The sequence below is a fragment of the Pholcus phalangioides genome, unplaced genomic scaffold (assembly GCF_987345545.1).
Source record: "Pholcus phalangioides strain wild (caught in Gottingen) unplaced genomic scaffold, Ppha-v1.0 ptg000015l_1, whole genome shotgun sequence".
NCBI lineage: Eukaryota > Metazoa > Arthropoda > Arachnida > Araneae > Pholcidae > Pholcus > Pholcus phalangioides.
Window position 1 is genome coordinate 99590789 of NW_028301608.1, and position 19040 is coordinate 99609828.

Genomic DNA, 19040 nt, shown 5'->3' on the forward strand with positions numbered 1-19040 from the left:
GGTAAGTTTTCATTGCTCGACAGTTGCCGGAATAGACACTGCATACTAATAGGACTGAACTCAACCATTTCATTGTTTTTACTCGCAATAAATAACAATCTCATTTTGACAATTAATTGACAAGTGCAGAATTTTTACAACTTTGAATTTATGTTTCGCAATTTGTGAACCACACCCTCAGTCATTGTCGATAAATGCTGAAAACTTCGAAGTCAAATATCTTCACTAGTATATATTGCATTTAAAATATGAAATTTTTTATAAATGACTTTTCAGAGCCACATTTACATTTCCCCTAATTGATAGTTTTAGCACACACGGGTTGTTCATAAAAAGTTAATTTCCCTTACTTTTCATGACTTTCCAATGGGTTGCATACAAAAAATTTTGAATAGCCGCACGTCATTTGAAAATTTTTTGCAATTGGATGCATGTTTCCAAAGTCAACGGATGCAGAGATATTCGCTGTGCAAACAATTTAGGACAGCCTGTGTAGAAAAGTCCATCACAGAGCCGAATCATGCATAAGCATCGAGAATTCTTGGGTGCTTTTAGAGAGCACCTAGATACTCGCAAGGCTGCTATACAGTATGCACGAGGCCAAAAAAGCACTATGAGTGTTTATAACAAGGTAGAAATATATTTAAAATAATCAATGTCTCACCATCCGTCGCAGCGGACATCATCTTGAGAGAACCTTCCATAACCCTTCTAGTAGCCATTTACAATGAGACGTGTATATTCACACAGCACCTGTAATGAAAAACAAGCATGATCAGATATACCAAAATGAAAACTCGAGAACCTAGGAAATCGAAATTGGATATACTAGGTGTTCATATATCCATATTCAAAGTAACTATCGATGGTCAATCCACGATTAACATTTTCACGCATGCATTAGAGCTGATTAGACACGCACTGTCAACAGGGTATCGAACCCTATTCGATCACACGTTGGAGAATAATCATCCTCAATCATCATACATGTGAGGCATGATTTAATATAAATTTTAGTCTCATGGACTATGTTAGATGTCAACTACTATGTACCCCACAAAAAAACAAAAAACAAACGCCATTCATAAAAGTGACACGTGATTACTCACCTGCCATCTTGAAAAACGTTGAATTATGCAAAATTGTGATTATTTTTAATTCATGATTCACGTGTCAAGAGACAAAACACGTCATTAAGCGACAAGCGAAGACAAATCTGTCGCTTTGACTCGTCACTATCACTGGCGTATAGCGTATGCAGATCGCATGTGTACAATTGATTTAATTTTCTTTCTTCTCCTGTCGTTCATCCAGGTAGCGTATAGAAAATTTCATTTCGTGATGATCAACTTTGTTTGTAATGTATTTTATAGAAAGAAAAAAACTTGTTTTGTTTATATATTTTTCTATTGGAAGTTTACTATAAAAGCTTTTGTTTTTCTTTTCCTTGGTATAAGGAAGTTTTTTTTGCTGTGGATGGACAGCTGTTTCCTGTTACGAACAGTGGCGTAATGCGTGGATACGGACAAGTTTTCAACATCAGTTCTCGACATAATACACAATGATCATTGTCTTGATTTTTTTTTACTCTAGTTGCACGTAAAGATTTTATACGACTTTTCACCACGAAACTTTTTTTTTCTCTCACTCTCGATGATCACACGTGTTAAAAGGACGTATTTTATTCGAACCTTGAACCGCACAACTAAATAAACAATCAGACACGGATATAACGACCTCGGTTGTAACGACAGCACGGCTATAACGTCAATAATTGGTCGTCACAGTCGATTCCCATAGAGAAAAATGTTGATGAACCTTGCTTTAAACGGCGATGACAATCACCTGGGATACAACTATAAATTTTCTATCACTTTCGTTCTTGTTCGATAATTCTCAAGATTAGAGCTGATCACATCCAGGGAATGTTCTTAGGTTGTTCTATTTATACATAAGGGATCATTCAAATATTACGCTAGCATCGAGGGGTTTCGGATTTGCTGACGGGGGGGGGTTTGAAGGTTGCTTACGTCATCAACCCCCCCTTTTTGAAGATATGAAATATTCTAAGCTGCTGACGAAATTTTGCTGACAGGGGGGAGGGAGTGGTCAGTGTTTTGCTGACGAGGGGGGGGGGTCAAAAATGGCTGAAAATCTGCTTACGTAATACTTGAATGGCCCTAAGGTCGGGATTCCACTATAAAAGTTTGATAAAACATCTTTTGCAAAACAAAAAAAACCAATAAGCCTATTGGTAACCTTCGCTCAAATGTAACCGATACGCTTATTGGTTGCATTTTTCAAGTTTTATAAAAAAAAAACTTTTCTAGTGTGATCCCAGCCTAAGGCCGGCATTATACTCTAAAAGTTTTGTGAAAGTGCTCTTATAAAACTTGAAAAATACAATCAATAAACTGCATTTGCTTGAATGTAAACGATCAGCTGATAGATTGTATTTTTCAAGTTTTGTAAAAGCGCTTTGATAAAACTCGAAAAATTCAACCAATAAGATCACCGGTTGCATTTGCTCGTTTAAAACTACGGAAGGGGTGGGGTGAGCTTAATATACGTTTCATCCGAGTGTCACATAATACATTTCTATTGCTTACTTGCAGCCGCAAAACCGGACATAAAAAAAAATCAATGAAATCAGAAAAAAATATTTTTCCCATCTATAAACACACACAAATATTCGTTTCGGTAAGATTCGATTTGGCGTGACATAAAAATGTATTTAGATCATCCAGATTATGGTTTTTCAATAAGCGCTTACTCATTGGTCGAACACAAAGATAACCAATGACACCCCCTGCCCCTACATCACAAAGGCATAAATTTATTGGATTTATCGGAGGGTTCAAAACCCAAATTTTTATGGAGATGGTGGAAAATATATCGGAGAAGAGAGTAACTCTTGCCCATGGGCCTGATACAAGTTTACGCCCATGCTGTGTGTATCGCGAGTATGGATTTTGTACAATTTCATTCGAATCTCTGCTTTTATCGGAAACAAATTTCGTGTATCCTTTAGCAACAGCTAATCCATATATCTCAACCATTTCTCGTTTGAAATTGCAAACTACAAACATATAAAGGATTTTTTTAAAACCTTATAGTTGAACCTCAAAATCTTCGTCAGAATTCTCGTTTATGAATAGTTCTGAAAAATCACAAATTACCTGATCATTTGACGACGTGCTGTCAACAACACTTGCTAATACTGCAGTTTATGTCACGCTTGTGAGGTTTTTACTCAAGAAATTTCACCATTACGATGGGATATATTTATGTACAAACTATTAGGTTATTGAATCAAATATGCAAGTCATTTTTATCGAAATTCATTGAAGATTTTCGTAATAATACGTTACTTACCAAAACACTATCGCGACCCCGGTGAAGATGATGGACTTGGATTCAGTTCGTTACGGACGGCTTGATCTTCTAAAATTGATTTCTTTCTCCCTCACTAAATCTCAATAGATTTAAAAATGGTGTTTTTTTGTATATTTTTACGGCAGTTTAGGTTGTATGGGTCTTTTTACCACGATTGTATTCATAACCGAAACCTTAAAAAAAAATTCACACTTCATTTACTTTTTAATCAACTGAGGGCTAAAATTTCAGAAACTGACGTGTGAAGAATTGCACAAGATGGGATATTTATTTTTTTTTACTCAATTCTCACAAAAAAATATCACATAACTTTTTCACTAAATCTTCATTAAAAAGAGTGAATTTTTCAGAAATGACAGTTTTAAACACAAACTTACAAAGTAAATTTTAAAAAAAGCCTCGAAAAAAGAGTAAATTTTCCTCATATATTTCCGAAAATTTCGGAAATTGAAGGGTTTAACTGAAAGAGAAAGTGACATTTTTTGGATGATTCGAGTTTTAAATCTTATCATAGTGTAAAAAAAAAGTTGTTTCGATGAATACAGAAATCACGCAGAACCAAGCTTTAGTTTTCAAAATAATCAACGGTTAAGATGGATGTCTTGTTCGTCTGTATCAGAGTTTTCTCAACATTTTTTTCCCACCTCCTTCTTCAAATTTTTATTCTCATCGCCCCCAATTCAAAACAGCCCATACTACCCATACCGCCTTTAATCCGGATTATTTCATCAATCCCGAAGTAGCGATATAGCCCACTTCAGGAAAAACTAATCTGGATCAAAAAGGGCAGGTCCGGAGGCCGCTCCGTTCCTTACGAGAAGCATACAGCTTCCCCGTCAACACTAATAAGGCCGGTCGTCCACTGGAAGCTACTAGGAGCGAAAACAAGTCGCGGAACAGTCGCGTATATGCGCAAGACCGATATATTAGTCTTGCGCAGACACGCGACTTGTTTTCGCTCCTAGTAGCTTCCAGTGGACGACTGGGCTTAAGCTTCCTCTTCAAAACCAAGCACCACTCTATGCGGTCATTCAAGTATTACGTCACCATCGATGGGATTTTCGGGTCTGCTGACTTCTGATGACGGGGGGGATGGGGGGGGGGTTGAATGATGCTTAAGTCATCAACCACCCTTTATAAAAATATGAAATATTCTTAATGGCATCTTATTCGGTGTGCCAAAAGTGACAAAAGTCTTTCGCTAGTTTGTGGCCACCTGAACTAACATTCTTCCTATTGATCAGTTCTCTACAGAGCCACTTTAGTGATCACTAAATGTTCCGTGGTGCCTTCAAGTGATCTGGAACGGTGTCCAGGCCGCTCAAGTGTTCTAGGAAAGCGTTGCGGGCCGCTTGAGTGCACTAGAACTATGTCACGCGTCACTCAAGTGATCCGTAATTATGCCGCGGATCACTTAAGTAATCTGGGAATGTGCAGCGGGTAACTTGAGTGATGTAGAACTGTAATACGAGCCGCTTAAGTACTCGAAAACTGTGCCACATGCCACTTAGGAGATCTCTAAATGTGCCACGGACCACTTAAGTGTTCTGGAACTGTGTCGCGATTTACTTATGTGATCTGTGAATGTGCCACGAGCCTACTTGAGTGATCTGAAAATGTGCCACAGGCCGCTTAAATGCTCTGGAATCGTGCCATTTAGTTAATTTCTACATTATTAGGTTTGAGGAGGCGGGCCGCTGCAGATATCCCTAAAAGCCACATTTGGTCAGTGGATCATAGGTTTAGGGGATATGGGTTAGGGCATAGAGCAAGCATCTTCAACCCGTTGCTCGCGAGCACCACGTTGCTCCCTGAAACACCCAGAGTGCTCGATGCTCGTATCCGATTTCGTGCTCCCGAGCACTTGATCAACTTTTCAATTAAACACCTTGTACAAATTGCATTCAAGGATTGAAATCACCCTGATTTCATGCATTCATATGCCAAACTTGCCATCAGGGTGCTCTTCTTTTGATGATAGGCACAAGCAGTGCTCGCGAGTAGAAAAAGGTTGAAGGCCTCTGGTTTAGGAGGTGGGTCGCAATGAATTTCTTAAAAAAGAAATTTTATGTTCTTAGCCTTCGAATATTAAAATTAACAGAAATTGACTATAACAACATATAAAGATAATATCCTAAGAACTTTTTTTTTAAATATTTTTTGCATCAAAAAATCAATTTTTACTTACCGAGTCGAGACGGGACGAGGGCACGAGCTTCCGATCCCCCCCCCCATGTCTCCGATCCCAATATGCATTAGGAGGTAGGGGCATAGTTGAAATTTTTCTGACGGAGCGGGGGTCAAAATGGCTAAAAATCTGCTGACGCAATACTTGAAGGCCCCTAATGTTTGCAATTGGGCAATTTAAAAAAAAAAAGACCATCTACTACATTATGATAAAATGAAATAATTATCATGTAAATTTTTATAAGGTCATTTTAGTTCTAATTATAGCCTTAAATAAATAATTTTTTTTCCAAAATTTTTTTAGTACAATGAATTAGCCCTGCTGTAATGTTCACATTTACCCTACAGTTGTAACGTTCGGGGTCAATATGACTCGACTTGTTTGTTGTCACTGTAGTGCTTGTTTATTATTGAACAAAACCAAGAACTACAAACCTTTGAATCAATTATATACAAATCCAATGTTATTTTAATTTAGACATAAAATTTAAATTTCCAATCGCATTAAGTAATTACAATTAGAGAGAGAGAGAGCTCAATTTTAGTGGACATTATAAGAAGGCGTTATAAGCTCTAGTTTCACCGCAAACAATTTTACCTGTTTTCAACACACAGACATTATACGCCAAGAACTCGGTTAACATCAACCCCTTTTAACGTCACGCCGCTTATGAGGTCATTTTTGAAAGGTCAGTTCTGCTGACCAAAGCTCAACTGCTCATGCTCTCTGGGATCGGTCCCAAGGAATACCTGAGATGAACGTAAGTTAACTCTGATTTCACTAGCTATGTTGCTGATCCATAATTTTTTTTAAAAATTAAAATTTTTCGATAATTAGTCTCACATATCAGAAACGAACTAAAAATCTATGGCAAACGTTGTCAGGAGGAAAAACGAAACTAAAAATGAAGAATACGACAACAGATGGCGCTCTTAAAATTTAACATTTTGTATATATATATATATATAAGGAAAATCTTTTTAATCTAATTTCAGAGAGATAAAAATTTGATCTCGCATTGATGTGTTTCTAGGTTGTAAAAAAAAAAACTCATTGAACATATTTAATTTTGTAAATTTCTTTATAGATTCTTATAGTTGCCGATTTACCCGTCGGAAAGAACTTCCACGACCATATTGGTAGCGTGATGGGCTTCGAAGTAAATGACAATGCCTCGAAGAATTTAGGCAGAGTGTCTGAACCAGATTTTAACAATCAGTACATACAAAACCGAACAGGTAACACAATCATAATATTTCCAAATAAAATTTCCTATCCATATGACACGTTATATTCAAAACGCTTATTGATATATTTTATGCAAGGTATCTACATGAAATACTACTGCAATAATGTAGGCATTAACATGATCTCTCTACACGTTGGCAGCACATAGAAACGAAAAACAATTTTTTATCATTTTTACTGCTATAAGAATTGAATACGAAGATAAGATGAATTCATTGTTCATCAATCTATCAATAGGTTGGGTATTTAACTTTTCAAAACACTTAGGTTCCTCCCCCCCCCCCCTCTTTTGAATCCACCAAGTAATGTCGGTTTGGCATTTCTCCGGAGCGATGGATATCAATCACCGGAAAAAATACCTGTCCACCAGCTATACTTCTTTGAGATCTCGAAACACGGACCAGGCTTACAGCCGAAGATGTTACTCAAACCAGAGGTAACGCTTAAATCAAGGTTTCCTCAACCATTTTTGACCGCTACCCAAAATTAAACAACAGGATCAACTTCTCAAGCCATTGATCCCATTTGGCTTTCGAAAATAATGAAACCAGTGGCGTAATAAGCGCATTTATAAAAGGTCTGTGGGTGGAATTGTACAACCAGTCTCAGGAGCCCCTGCAACCACGATCAAGTTTAGGTCACGATCATGGTCCTCACATCTTTGATCCGGGCTCCTAGGTCGAGATTTTTGACTATAGTGAATTTATAGTGTAAAAGAACAAAAACAATGAGATTTATCTCGAAGTTCCGGGCTGGAGCCCCATCAGCTTTACACGTGAGGGGAGGACTAGTTTCATGGTCAGGATCCGTAGGTTCAGAACCTCTGGTTTAAACTGTGCGGCTATATACAAGTAATAATTTTTCTTTTTTGTACATCTACGTTGGTATTCTGTTATTTTCATTAATTTTTCTAGGTATACAGTAAATGTTTATGTTCATACGAAAATAAAATGCTTCACTCATGCATTTCGCAAATCACTCTTCCGACGATTCATCAAACTTCCATCCACAGACCCTTACGAAGTTCCCGCGATTGATCCCAACTATTTTGACGATCCCAGAGATGGTCAATACGTAGTATAGCTGGCTAGTATTTTCCGTGGCTTTTTATACAAAATGCTGGCTGGTAAAAGCATAAATTTAATATTTTACCTTCAAAGTTCAGGTTTGAAAGTCTGCCTGAACGAATCCAGAAGTGCAACTATGCAAAGTCTGGGATCTAAGCCTCTAAAGACTTTACCACCCGAATGCGAACAGTATGAAGACAATAAAAGAATTGGCCCTCGAATGCTACGCCAGGTCCATAGTGATTTCGTTCCATCATCCTGTTGGCACGGCTAAAATGGGTCGCATCCGTGATCCTACGACAGTCGTAGACGCGCAACTTAGGTAAACGCATTCCTTTGAAAACAAAATGTACCGTAATCCGGAGCTACTTTGCACCTGCAGGGGTGACTTTGCATAAATGCTGAAAAAAAAGGGGGGGGGGGCAAAGGGGCTTCAGAAAAATCACTCGTCCCGTGATTGGGGGGAGCCCATGACGCTCTCAAGACGGCCCTAGTACGAAGTGCATGTACGGTTGAGTAGTACTAGTAGTATCACCATCTTTTAATAAATTAGTAAAAAAAACATATTATAAAGTAATTTTTACATATTTTTTTCTCCTACAGTGAAGCGTCTCAAAGGGCTACGAGTGATTGATGCATCCATCATGCCGAAGATGCCTAGTAGTAATACGAACGTTCCGACCATGACGATCGCCGAAAAAGCATCGGATATCATTAAGCAAGACAAAGTGCCGATAGATGGCTAGAAGACACTCTTCTTAAGCTTTTCAATTGCGTTAAATACGCATTTTAGTTTTGAGTTTCGGGGACAAAAATATTTAAGTGCGGATTTTGTTAAATGATTCAATTAGAATTTTCAAATCTTGGGGGAGGGGGGGGGGGAAATGAAATAAAATCACATATAGTATCACTGTACCTGTTGTGGATTCGTTGTCGTTGTTCTTAGTTTGGACGATGGTCCCTGTATGACACGGATAAGGCACGAGTACCTTTAATTACCCGTAGATTATCACGTGCATATAAAGAGCATGTTGTCGAAAGTCACACAAGAAGCTGACACGTTGTGTGTCAGCGAAAATAACACCGGGGGAAGCCGCAATCGCATGTTGATGTCATAAACTAATAAATTACGATCATGGGGAGAGGTGTTTGCTTACGTTCATCACACTCAAAACGCGCTCCAGATCACGGTTAGCATGGACGGTTGGACGCCATTCGTGCCATAGATAAGATTCTTAAGTCGTCCAAAACGTGCTTATGATTTATATTTTGAAAAGAAAAAAAAGGTGTTTTCTCTGATAAGCAGGGTTACACATCAAGGGAAAAAAAATTCTGTTTGTCTGGTTTGAGTAAGAGTTTGATAATAGCTAGAATGATGGGTGATGAATCCGTATTTAGTGTATGATTTTCAAATAGGGGATGTTCAGAGGTAACAGCGTATTATTCATCACACGTAAATCCACTTGTGAAACGGTAGAAAATTTCTTCGGATATTATTCGACGATGAATCGAATAGTATGGTGACAAATTGAAATATTGATCTTATTTTAAATAATTGTAGTGAAATAATAGTAAATTTTCTAAGTATACGACAACTATGTGTATAAATAGTTTCATACACTCTATAATCATTACTTTTTTCCAAGTTACTCGAAAAAAAGCGTAACATCCGAAAAATGACCACATCTCTTTCTTCGTTTTCAATAATGATTCACATTTGTAATTCGTGTTTTCGACAGCCTACATATTGCTAAAACAGGGGGTTCTTGAATGTTTGTGGTCCTTGAACCCCTTACGGCAGTGGTTCTCAAACCTTTGCCACCCGCTGTTCCCTTGCCTTCATCCGAGGCTCTCTAGAACTGTCTCGAAAGGAGCCACTTCATGGCACTAAACATCAATATAGACAGTTCATCGCGATGCCCTCCCAGGAGCCGCGATGCACACTTTGGGAAACGCTGTTCCACGGCAACGAGATAAAGGACATGGACCCTCCGTGCCAATAAAACGAAGCCCACGGACCCCATAAGACAATAACATTCGGTGTGCAACACAGGCGGAGGTAAACTTGAAAGTCTGGGGGAAGAGTACGGTCACACATTATTGCTAAGAGCACACAATTCATATCACACACATACATTAGATCAGTCGACTCCACCTTTGACGCTGGGGGTGGGGCGTATCTCCGCCCGTGGTGTGCAATAATGTAAAAACAATGCGTTTAATTGTTTTTCTCATCCAAGGTTCATGAACCCACTGAAATATCTGGAAGGAGCCCTCTCTGAGCCACTGCCCATAAAATGCCGAAAAATGCTGGCTTTCGGATGTGACAATCTTTACTGGCTGATGAATGACCTATGCACCTACACATTTATATATGTTTTGTTCAAGCTACAATAAATGGTTTGGTTTCCCGGAGACATCTGAGTCCCTTGGGACAATGTGCTTACATCCAGGGCCGTCTTAAGAGTATCATGGGCCCCCGGGCCAATTGATTTTTCAGAGGCCCTAGCAAACAAATTCTCGAAAATTTCAACCAGATCTCATTTTTGTGAGGCCCCTTTTCGCTTGAGGCCCCCGGGCCGTGCCCGGGTGGGCCCATGCCTTAAGACGGCACTGCTTACATCATTTAGTGTGACAGAGCCTGGCTGTCTCGATTTCAATCACTGAGAGCCGATATCCCCGTTAAGAAGTCTCGCCACAGAGAGCAACAGGCCTACAACGGTACAATTATTAAATCATTACACTTCACTCATAGATAGAAAAATTGATGACAGATGCATACGCATTACACAGAAACAAACCTACTTCATGGTAGGTTTACAACACGTACACGAACATTCCAACATGTACCTCGTTAGAAGTTCCGCAGAGGAACGTGGAAGAGGTGCATGTGTGATTTAGTAGTAGTTTCAATCACTGTCATTTAGAGCGACTTGTTACGCAGAGGTGGCTCCGTAGCTCGGAAAATCCTATCGGAGATACAAACAGCGCAGTGAAAATATTCATAGCACTTGGAATACAGCCTGTTGTCGGAGTGTGGGTCTCAGACCTTAGCCTGGAAGAAAAAAGCCCTTGGTATCCCTATGAACTTCCGTCGCCTGATAAGTCTTGTCAGGTTCCTGAAGGGGAATTCGTATCATAGCTGGTGTCGCTATTCAACTAATTTTTTTTGTGGGTTGCATAATTTCATTCCACCGCTAATTTTTGTTTTTATATTTTTCAGGGTGAGATCAATGTACACTCATTGCCATAAAAATTTGCGCACCAAGAAACAATTGTGGGATAGAAACGAAAGTTGGCCTGAAGGTACATGTCGGGCAGATATGCAAATGATTAGAAATGCAGTGTGATTGCGCATTGCGTAATGCCACTAGAGGGCGTTGAACTTCGTTCTCCTTGGAGTATAAAACAGGTAAGAAGAGCTTGCTGGAGTGTATTTAATCGTTTGCAAAGCAAGTACTGAGGTAGACGCCGCCGTCGAAGACCATATGAGCAGTTGTCAGAGTTCGATAAGGGAAGAATCATCGGGATGATGGAAGCTGGGTGGTCAGCTCGGCGAGTAGCTCGTCAACTAGGCCGTTCTGATTTTACTGTGAGGAGGTGTTGGGACCAGTGGACAGAAGAGACGTCATTTACACGGCGACCAGGTTCAGGACGCCCTCGACAGACCAGTCGTCGAGAAGACCGTCACATCATCCGAAACACACGCGTAGAGCCAACTGCCTCATTGGCCGATATCCAGACACAGACAGCAGCTTCACTACGGGCCCCTGTCTTTCCGAACCATCGCAAGGCGCCTGGCTGAAGGACATCTGGTACCTCGGCGCCCATTACGTGTGCTGCCAATGACACCCACCAACGCCTCCGTTTGGAGTGGTGTCGAGCACGACGGGATTGGACTGCAACGGAATGGAACCAGGTCGTCTTCAGCGACGAATCGAGATTCAACTTGAGCAGTGATGACAATCGTGTTCGTGTGTTGAGGCCCCGTGGTGAACGCTTCAATCCTGCCTTCGCTTTCAGCGTCACACCGCTCCCACAGCTGGTGCCATGGTATGGGGTGCCATTGCTTACGATACACGGTCACCCCTAATATTGATCCATGGCACAATGACAGCCCAGCGGTAAGTCCATAACATCCTTCAGCCACATGTGTTGCCACTCGTGGCAGGGCTCCCAGGAGCCATTTTTCAACAAGACAATGCTAGGCCACACACAGCAAGGATGTCACAAGACTGCCTCCGCCACATTACCACCCTTCCCTGGCCTGCTCTATCCCCAGATTTGTCACCAATCGAGCATATCTGGGATCATTTGGGACGGCAAGTTGGACACCCTACGAGGTTGGTCGAACTAGAGGCGCATTTACAGCAACTGTGGAACGAGATGTCTCGGGACATCATACGGAACTTGTATGCCTCAATGCCCGCTCGTATCGCATCGTGCATTCGCGCTAGAGGGGGTCCAACAGAGTACTAAAACTTCTGTTCATCTGTACTTTTTTCTGCAATAAATGATCCTTTTTCTTGGATTTTCTAATCGCTTACTTATATCAACGTAATACTTACATGTGTAAAATTTCGTTTCATTTTGACGACTTCTTCTGGGTGCGCAAATTTTTATGGCAATGAGTGTACTTGAAATTTTCTGGGATTTTTTTTTTCATATCTCTGCGAATATTGCACATACAAATGGGAAAATTTATTTTTTTGTTGGCATCGGGAGAGACATGGCAGCAACATTCCTCATTGTGTTTTTGGGCACAGGGTGCCCGTATAAGAAGTTAATTTTTTTTTTAATTTTAATAAGTACACAACCCCTTGCAACAGGAATGATGCCTCTGAGTTCTATCCGTTATTTGGATACTTTTTATAGTTGGAAGTACGCCTCTAGGATCAACAGTTCGCCAGTATATAGTGGTGCCAGCTGGTATCAGTGCAGCCTGTTTATTTACAGGGAATCTGAAAAGGGTCACCGCAACTTTAAAACTGAATATCTTGAAGGTAGTGAGAATGATTAAAAACTTAACTATTTGTGCATGTCTGTGAACAACCTGTAAAATTACCATGTTTGATGGATATTATGCGGTTACAGATTTCCACAATGGATGGCTCTGTTTTCGTTGAAGTTGCATTGGTCCTCAGAAGCAAGTTCATGCACAGTGTCCCGAAATAATTGGCCGGCCCATTAGAAAAATGAATTTAAAAAAAGGAAACGTAGAGCAATGCACTGCTTACTGCATTGTGCTTGGGAAACCAGTAAATTTTTAGTCAGACGAATTTTCATGATTAGTTACATATTGTTGCAACAGATGACACTGCATTCTGTGGGAAATATACGATATTTTAAAAATATCTCTTGTTTGCAACAACATGGTGAAGTCTCAAAAATTCACAGAAACCAGTGAGAACGTCTCAGCTGGGATGGCCTGATTGATTCCAGGCAGAATTTCAAAATTAGTTAAGTTCGTTAATAGATAGCGCTTTAGTCTGAAAACTAAAATATGGTATTTTCAAAATCCCGGCTGAGACGTTTGCACAAGTTTCTGCGAATTTTGTTCTGCCACTATATCATGTTGTTGCTGCAAACAGTGAACATTTTGAAAACATCGTATTTGTGTTTTTTTTTCTCAGACTGCAGCGTCATTTGCTGCGCAAATGTGTAACTATAATTTCGAAATTCTGTCGCTGATATTTTACGGTTTGCCCAAGCATAATGCAACAAATGATGCATTTCTATCACTTCCTGTGCATTTTTTTTTATTCGTTTTTCAAATGGGCCCGTCAGTTTTCGGATACCCTGTATCGACTACAAGCACAAACACTCACAGTCACTAAAATTCACATCAGAATATTTCATAGGCGTAGTAAAGTACGTAAGTTCTGCAGTGAATTACGTTCCTACGTGTTAATTCCACATAACGGCGCAATTTCTGTACATTGGAACTTGCATATGTGATATTAACATCATTCATCAAATTTTCATTAAGAAAGAAACCTGTTTGATACTGAAAATTAATGAACTTCAAGGTTTTACTCAAACTGTCAGCACCAACTGACATAACGGGGCTAATAACGAGAAAGAGAAACCTCTTTAGCCCCGCCACTATTACTGCGAAGGTGAGCTTTGGCCTAAGTCAGGCTAACTGTCCATGTGCGGCCCCGTTCAGTGCACACGAGCTCTAAGGAAAGAGGATTCATTGGCTTGGTAGTCCAGTGCGCTTGAGAGGACGAGGGTTCGATTCCCTGCAAGGCCAGTTGAGTCTTCCTTCCTGGATTAATCTTCGCATCAGCCAGCTGTCGAAACCTTCGCAGTAATAGCGGAGAGTGACATCACATCCTCGGACAGGGTCATCCTAACTCTTGGGACCGTGTCCATAAAGGGCGTACATGATATCTAGTACAGTAAAACCCCACTTAACGAACACCCCTCAGATGCGGCCCCTCCCCTTTTTTTACGGAAGAATTTTTTTTATCCCGTCGATGTCCGAAAAGAGGTTTTTTTGTGGTATGATTTTCGAGTTAAGTATGTAAATATTTAAGCTGTTACGTCCAGCTAAGTATGCAGTGCCGCAATATCATTTCGCCTGGGGACCCATGGTATTGAAACAGCCATGAGTAGACTCAAAGCCTCCTAGAAGTAGTATCTAGGAGGCTCTGGTAGAACCCCAACTCCCTACAAGAAGGAAGCTCATTGAAGCTTAGAGTAGGTGCAGATCCAGTGTTCCTGTATTTTACATAGATATATTTTTCCCAAAAATTCGCTCTTGGGTGGGATGATCACCCCCTCTTGAATCGGTGAACTTATCAGATTAAGATTTAATATTACGGCTAATTTATCTTTTACAAGTCGATTGATGAATAAAGAAAGATCCATGATTTTTTTGGATAATCGGCGTTTGTGTAAGCTAAACATCAGAAAATGGAATAGAAAAAATATATTTTTTTCCTTGGGCTTCCCATTTGAGCTAAACATACCCCCGCTGTCTGCACTTGATTAGAGTTTAGATTCTTATTAGATTTTTTAAAGAAGGGATAATTTGAAAAAACGTGTTCCTTTCTTATATTTTTTTTTCGAATATGCCACTTGGTTTACGACTACGAGTTAGCTCCGTACGAGAACAAGACTCTGTACTCCCGAGTCTCTCAGATCATTTCAATCTAATAAGGCGTCGATCTTGCAACGCACGACCCTCTCCCCTACAGCGGTTCAAATCCGCTCGTGGGTACACAAACTTCCTTTGTGTTCGTTGAAAAAACCGATTCCAGGTAGGTCCAGTGAAAACGTTACTGAACAACCAATTGCGAATGCTTTCATTGCATGATCCGTGCGCTAAGGTATACGCGCCTTAAAAGTTATGGATTCATCAACCTTTGATCGAAAGATCCCCGCGCAGCTCATTTGATTGATCCTCAGTATATTTGTATATAATGATCGGATTCGAATTCTCTCAAGTTTAATTTGCATAAATTTTAATTTTTGATTACTTCAGTTTTTTTTGTATTAAGAAAAGAAAAACTTAAAATGGAGCCCGAGTCCTGTATGGTTTGAATAGTAGTTTTGATAGCAAAAACCACCTATCACACATGTAACATGAAATTCATAATTTTATTCATTTTATTTACATGTTTTCAGTTAAAATACAGAGCTTCTCATTTTATATGCCATAATTTATTACTTTATCTTGCGTTCACTCATTTGAGCTGCGTAATATATACTAAACATGTACATAATATATATTACATTTTTTTACACCTCTTGTAATATCTCAAATAATTTATTTGGTTCTCGTCAGAATTCATTTCTTTTTTATATATCGAAAAATGCTTGCTCTGACACAGATTAAAATATATTAAAATCCAATTTATATACAAAAACTTCTTTATAATAGAACCTTCATAAGAATAATGTATAAGCTAAAAAAAAACAAACATCACAATTCATCCACTGGTAAAAAAAAAAAAAACACACACGTCATGCAACATTGTGAATTTTTAGTTCAGTGCATTGAAATTAAACAACATACAGTGATACCTCGACTTGCAAGTAATCCAAGTTATGAGCTAAAAATTTTAGTCGTTAATGCTTTGACTTGAGAGCAAATATTCAGCTTATAACCATGAAATATAGTCATTTGATATACAAAGCTTAAGAACTTCAAAGTCAAAAGCTTGTTGGATAGTACTACTACTAAACCAGACATGCACCTCGTCCATATTTCTCGGTGGAGCTTCTAACGAATTGGTACATGTTGGAATGTGTGTACGTATAGTGAACCTTCTGTGAAGTTTGTTTCTGTGTACTGCTGCCATCTGCAATCAATTTTTTGAAACTATGAGTTTTTCCTCAACTCGTAGTGATCAAAGTGGAATGAATGACTAAATGAATGAATCATTGTAGGCCTGTTGCTCTCTGTGGCAAAACTTTTTAATCGGGAGATCGGCTCACATTTGCACCTCAAAGCTGTTGGATAGTACTGTGTACCACATTGCGTAAGCAAATCTGTTATTTCTCTACAATGTGTCACACTGATACTGTAATAAAGCTAAGAGATTTATATGATTTTAAAAATTTAAATTTTTGGTCCCTGTAGTTTTTTTTCTTTTTTCCAAATATCCCTCCTTCTTTAGTATTGATGAGTTCTACCAAGTGGTGATAAAAACTGGAAAATGTTATAAGTTATCAGATATCAACTCTTCAAACACTCATAGCAATGCTGTCAAGATCAAAACATGTCCCCAAACAAGTCTTTGTTCAAGTCTGCAGTACACACTACAGTAAGAGTCTCAAAAATCCAAGCCTCCAAAGTTCAATTTTCTGGACAGTCTAAGACACTGAAAATGTTAGATTTTTTTTAACCTCCCCTTTGCTTTTTCTCCAAGAACCCAACTTTATTTTTTCCATTTTGCAATACATCTGTATTGTACAGTAATTTCAGTTTGAAAGGGATTAGACAGCTCCCAGCCCTATAATGGGTAACTGATTCAATAAAATATTAGACTCCCTTGAATGAATGTAGAACATTTTAACTTTTCAGGAGGGGGGGTCACTGAGAAGGAGAAGCAAGTTTGACCATATTCTTTGTAATGGTAGCATCGTCTCCAAATCACTTACGTAAAATCATTGGAAAGGCAGTTGAAAGCTATCAATATGTCTCAGCGTCTTTCACCATTGATCCCATCTCCAACTCTTTTATTTGACTTGAGAGAAAATATTCAGTTTATAACCATGATATGAGTGATACTCACCATCTTCGCACCCTTTTCATTCTTCATTTTTTGAAACACACGTATGACATCAATATCTTATTCAAGAATGAAAAATACAGTAAGTATGCTAGTGTTGCTTTTTTTTGCTAGTCTAAGTAAAAACCAACATTTAAAGCATTTTTTATTGTTTTTCGGATAATCCAAGTTTTTTCTATAATCTAAAAGGTGGCTTCAGTCCTATCCCCCTTGGGTTAATGAGACTACTGCAAAAGGGGGAAAATCCATTCAAAACATTCCAATAGCTTAGTGGAAAATGAATCATTGTCTCTAAGCTTATAATGAGCTTAGACTTTCAACTATTCTAATTTGCCTAAAGTATGGAGCAAGTTTTATTTCGTTTAGTCAGAGAAATCTCCTCTTTTGATATATTCAATAGCATTTTTCAAATCTCTCAAAGTCTCTTTCTTAATGCTAAACTTTACTATAGACTTGAAGATGCATGTTCCTTACGAGAGACAACTAGATATAGTTAATGTAAGTACTGTGGTATTAGCTTAATGTAAATTAAGCTTGCAAGTCGAGTTACCACTGTGCACCATCAACCATAAAAGGAAAATTGACAAGTCTGAAACAAACACACTCAAAATCATTAAAATCTCACAGATAAAATAACATAAATAAATGTATTTATATTAAAACAAATTTTGTAATAAAATTAGTAAAAATACTAGTCATTAAAAAAATTACAAAACAAGTTTTGCACAATCACGACGGTTGAATCTCCGATTGCATAGTTTGAAATATATATATATGTCTGTCCTCATTTCTTTCATATCAAAACATCTACAAAATCTAGTAAATCATAAAAAAAAAAAAAAAAAAAAAATACCCACTTATATGCAGTCCTATAATCATGTTCTATGACAATGTCAATGTGATTCATATACAATTCTTCTTTGCTACTGGTTTATACACCATACGTAATTCCACAGAGGTCTCATCAACATATTTAAAACAGAGCAGAACAAAAAACATTTTTCACGTGAAGTGACCATAGCAAAACAAATTGACCAAAATTTAAAGGGTATTATAACACAAAATATGAATAACTGACAATATATGTCTCATTCATGGAGGCATTCTATTCGAAAAAAAATTTAAGAGCTGAATGAACAAATCTCAGCATACACTCACTGCAAGAAAAGCTATAAAATCAACATGCAAATATTTATTATTTCTAATGGATACATATATTAGGACCAAACATCACTCCTGAGCTGCTCTGCATTTGTGAATTAATAGCTAGGATGTTTACAGATGTCAAAAAAAAAGTCTAAACGAATTATCAATTCCCTTCAGATAGGTTCAAATGTGTACGGGAATACACTCTTCAATACAATTATTACTTATGATAGTAATATAACACAATATAGTAATCAACACAGCTGAATTTCATTTCTAATTGGAATTTCATTTGTTACGTTCACTCCTTTTTAAAAACTGCGATCACATCTCTAATACAGAAGGAAAGCTATAGAAATACAAAACGAAGTTCCTACAAATATGCATTCAAGTCAAAATTGTGACGTAAATCACACAGAGGTTATACTCAATCTGCTCTATATTTAAATTCCAACTTAAAGAAATAAAACCTTAGGGGTACTTGATACAAAGTTTTACAATTTGAGTGAAAGCAAATAGTTGTACTCTAGTGTGTGAGCATAATTAATTCCGTAAAAGAGCTCAAAATACAAAACACTCATGTATCAAAGTGAACTTTCCCCATAAGAAATGATGGAAATCCCCAAAGCAGAATGTTTTGCACTGCTATACAATGAGCCCTTGGAGGACTGGAAATTTTCTGCGGTAAAAAATTTCCATAATAGTGTTCTCTACATTTTTCTTAAAATTCTTGCCGATTGTTCTGTGACA

General features: G+C 38.3%; 1 protein-coding gene across 2 annotated transcripts in view; it reads right to left on the bottom strand.

Annotated features, from left to right (window-relative positions):
• Positions 1-3465, bottom strand: part of LOC149077182 (solute carrier family 35 member G1-like) — a 38741-nt gene extending 35276 nt beyond the window's left edge. The window contains exons 1-2 of one of the 2 annotated variants that reach the window (XM_089244919.1): positions 3376-3465; positions 665-753 (exon numbers count right to left, since the gene is read on the bottom strand). In XM_089244919.1, the coding sequence (XP_089101045.1) occupies positions 665-722 (58 nt within the window). In that variant the 5' untranslated portion in view covers positions 723-753; positions 3376-3465. Of the gene's footprint in view, positions 1-664; positions 754-3179 lie in introns of both variants that reach the window. The other variant, XM_089244920.1, reaches the window with a different exon arrangement.
• Between the last annotated feature and the right edge of the window lie 15575 nt (positions 3466-19040).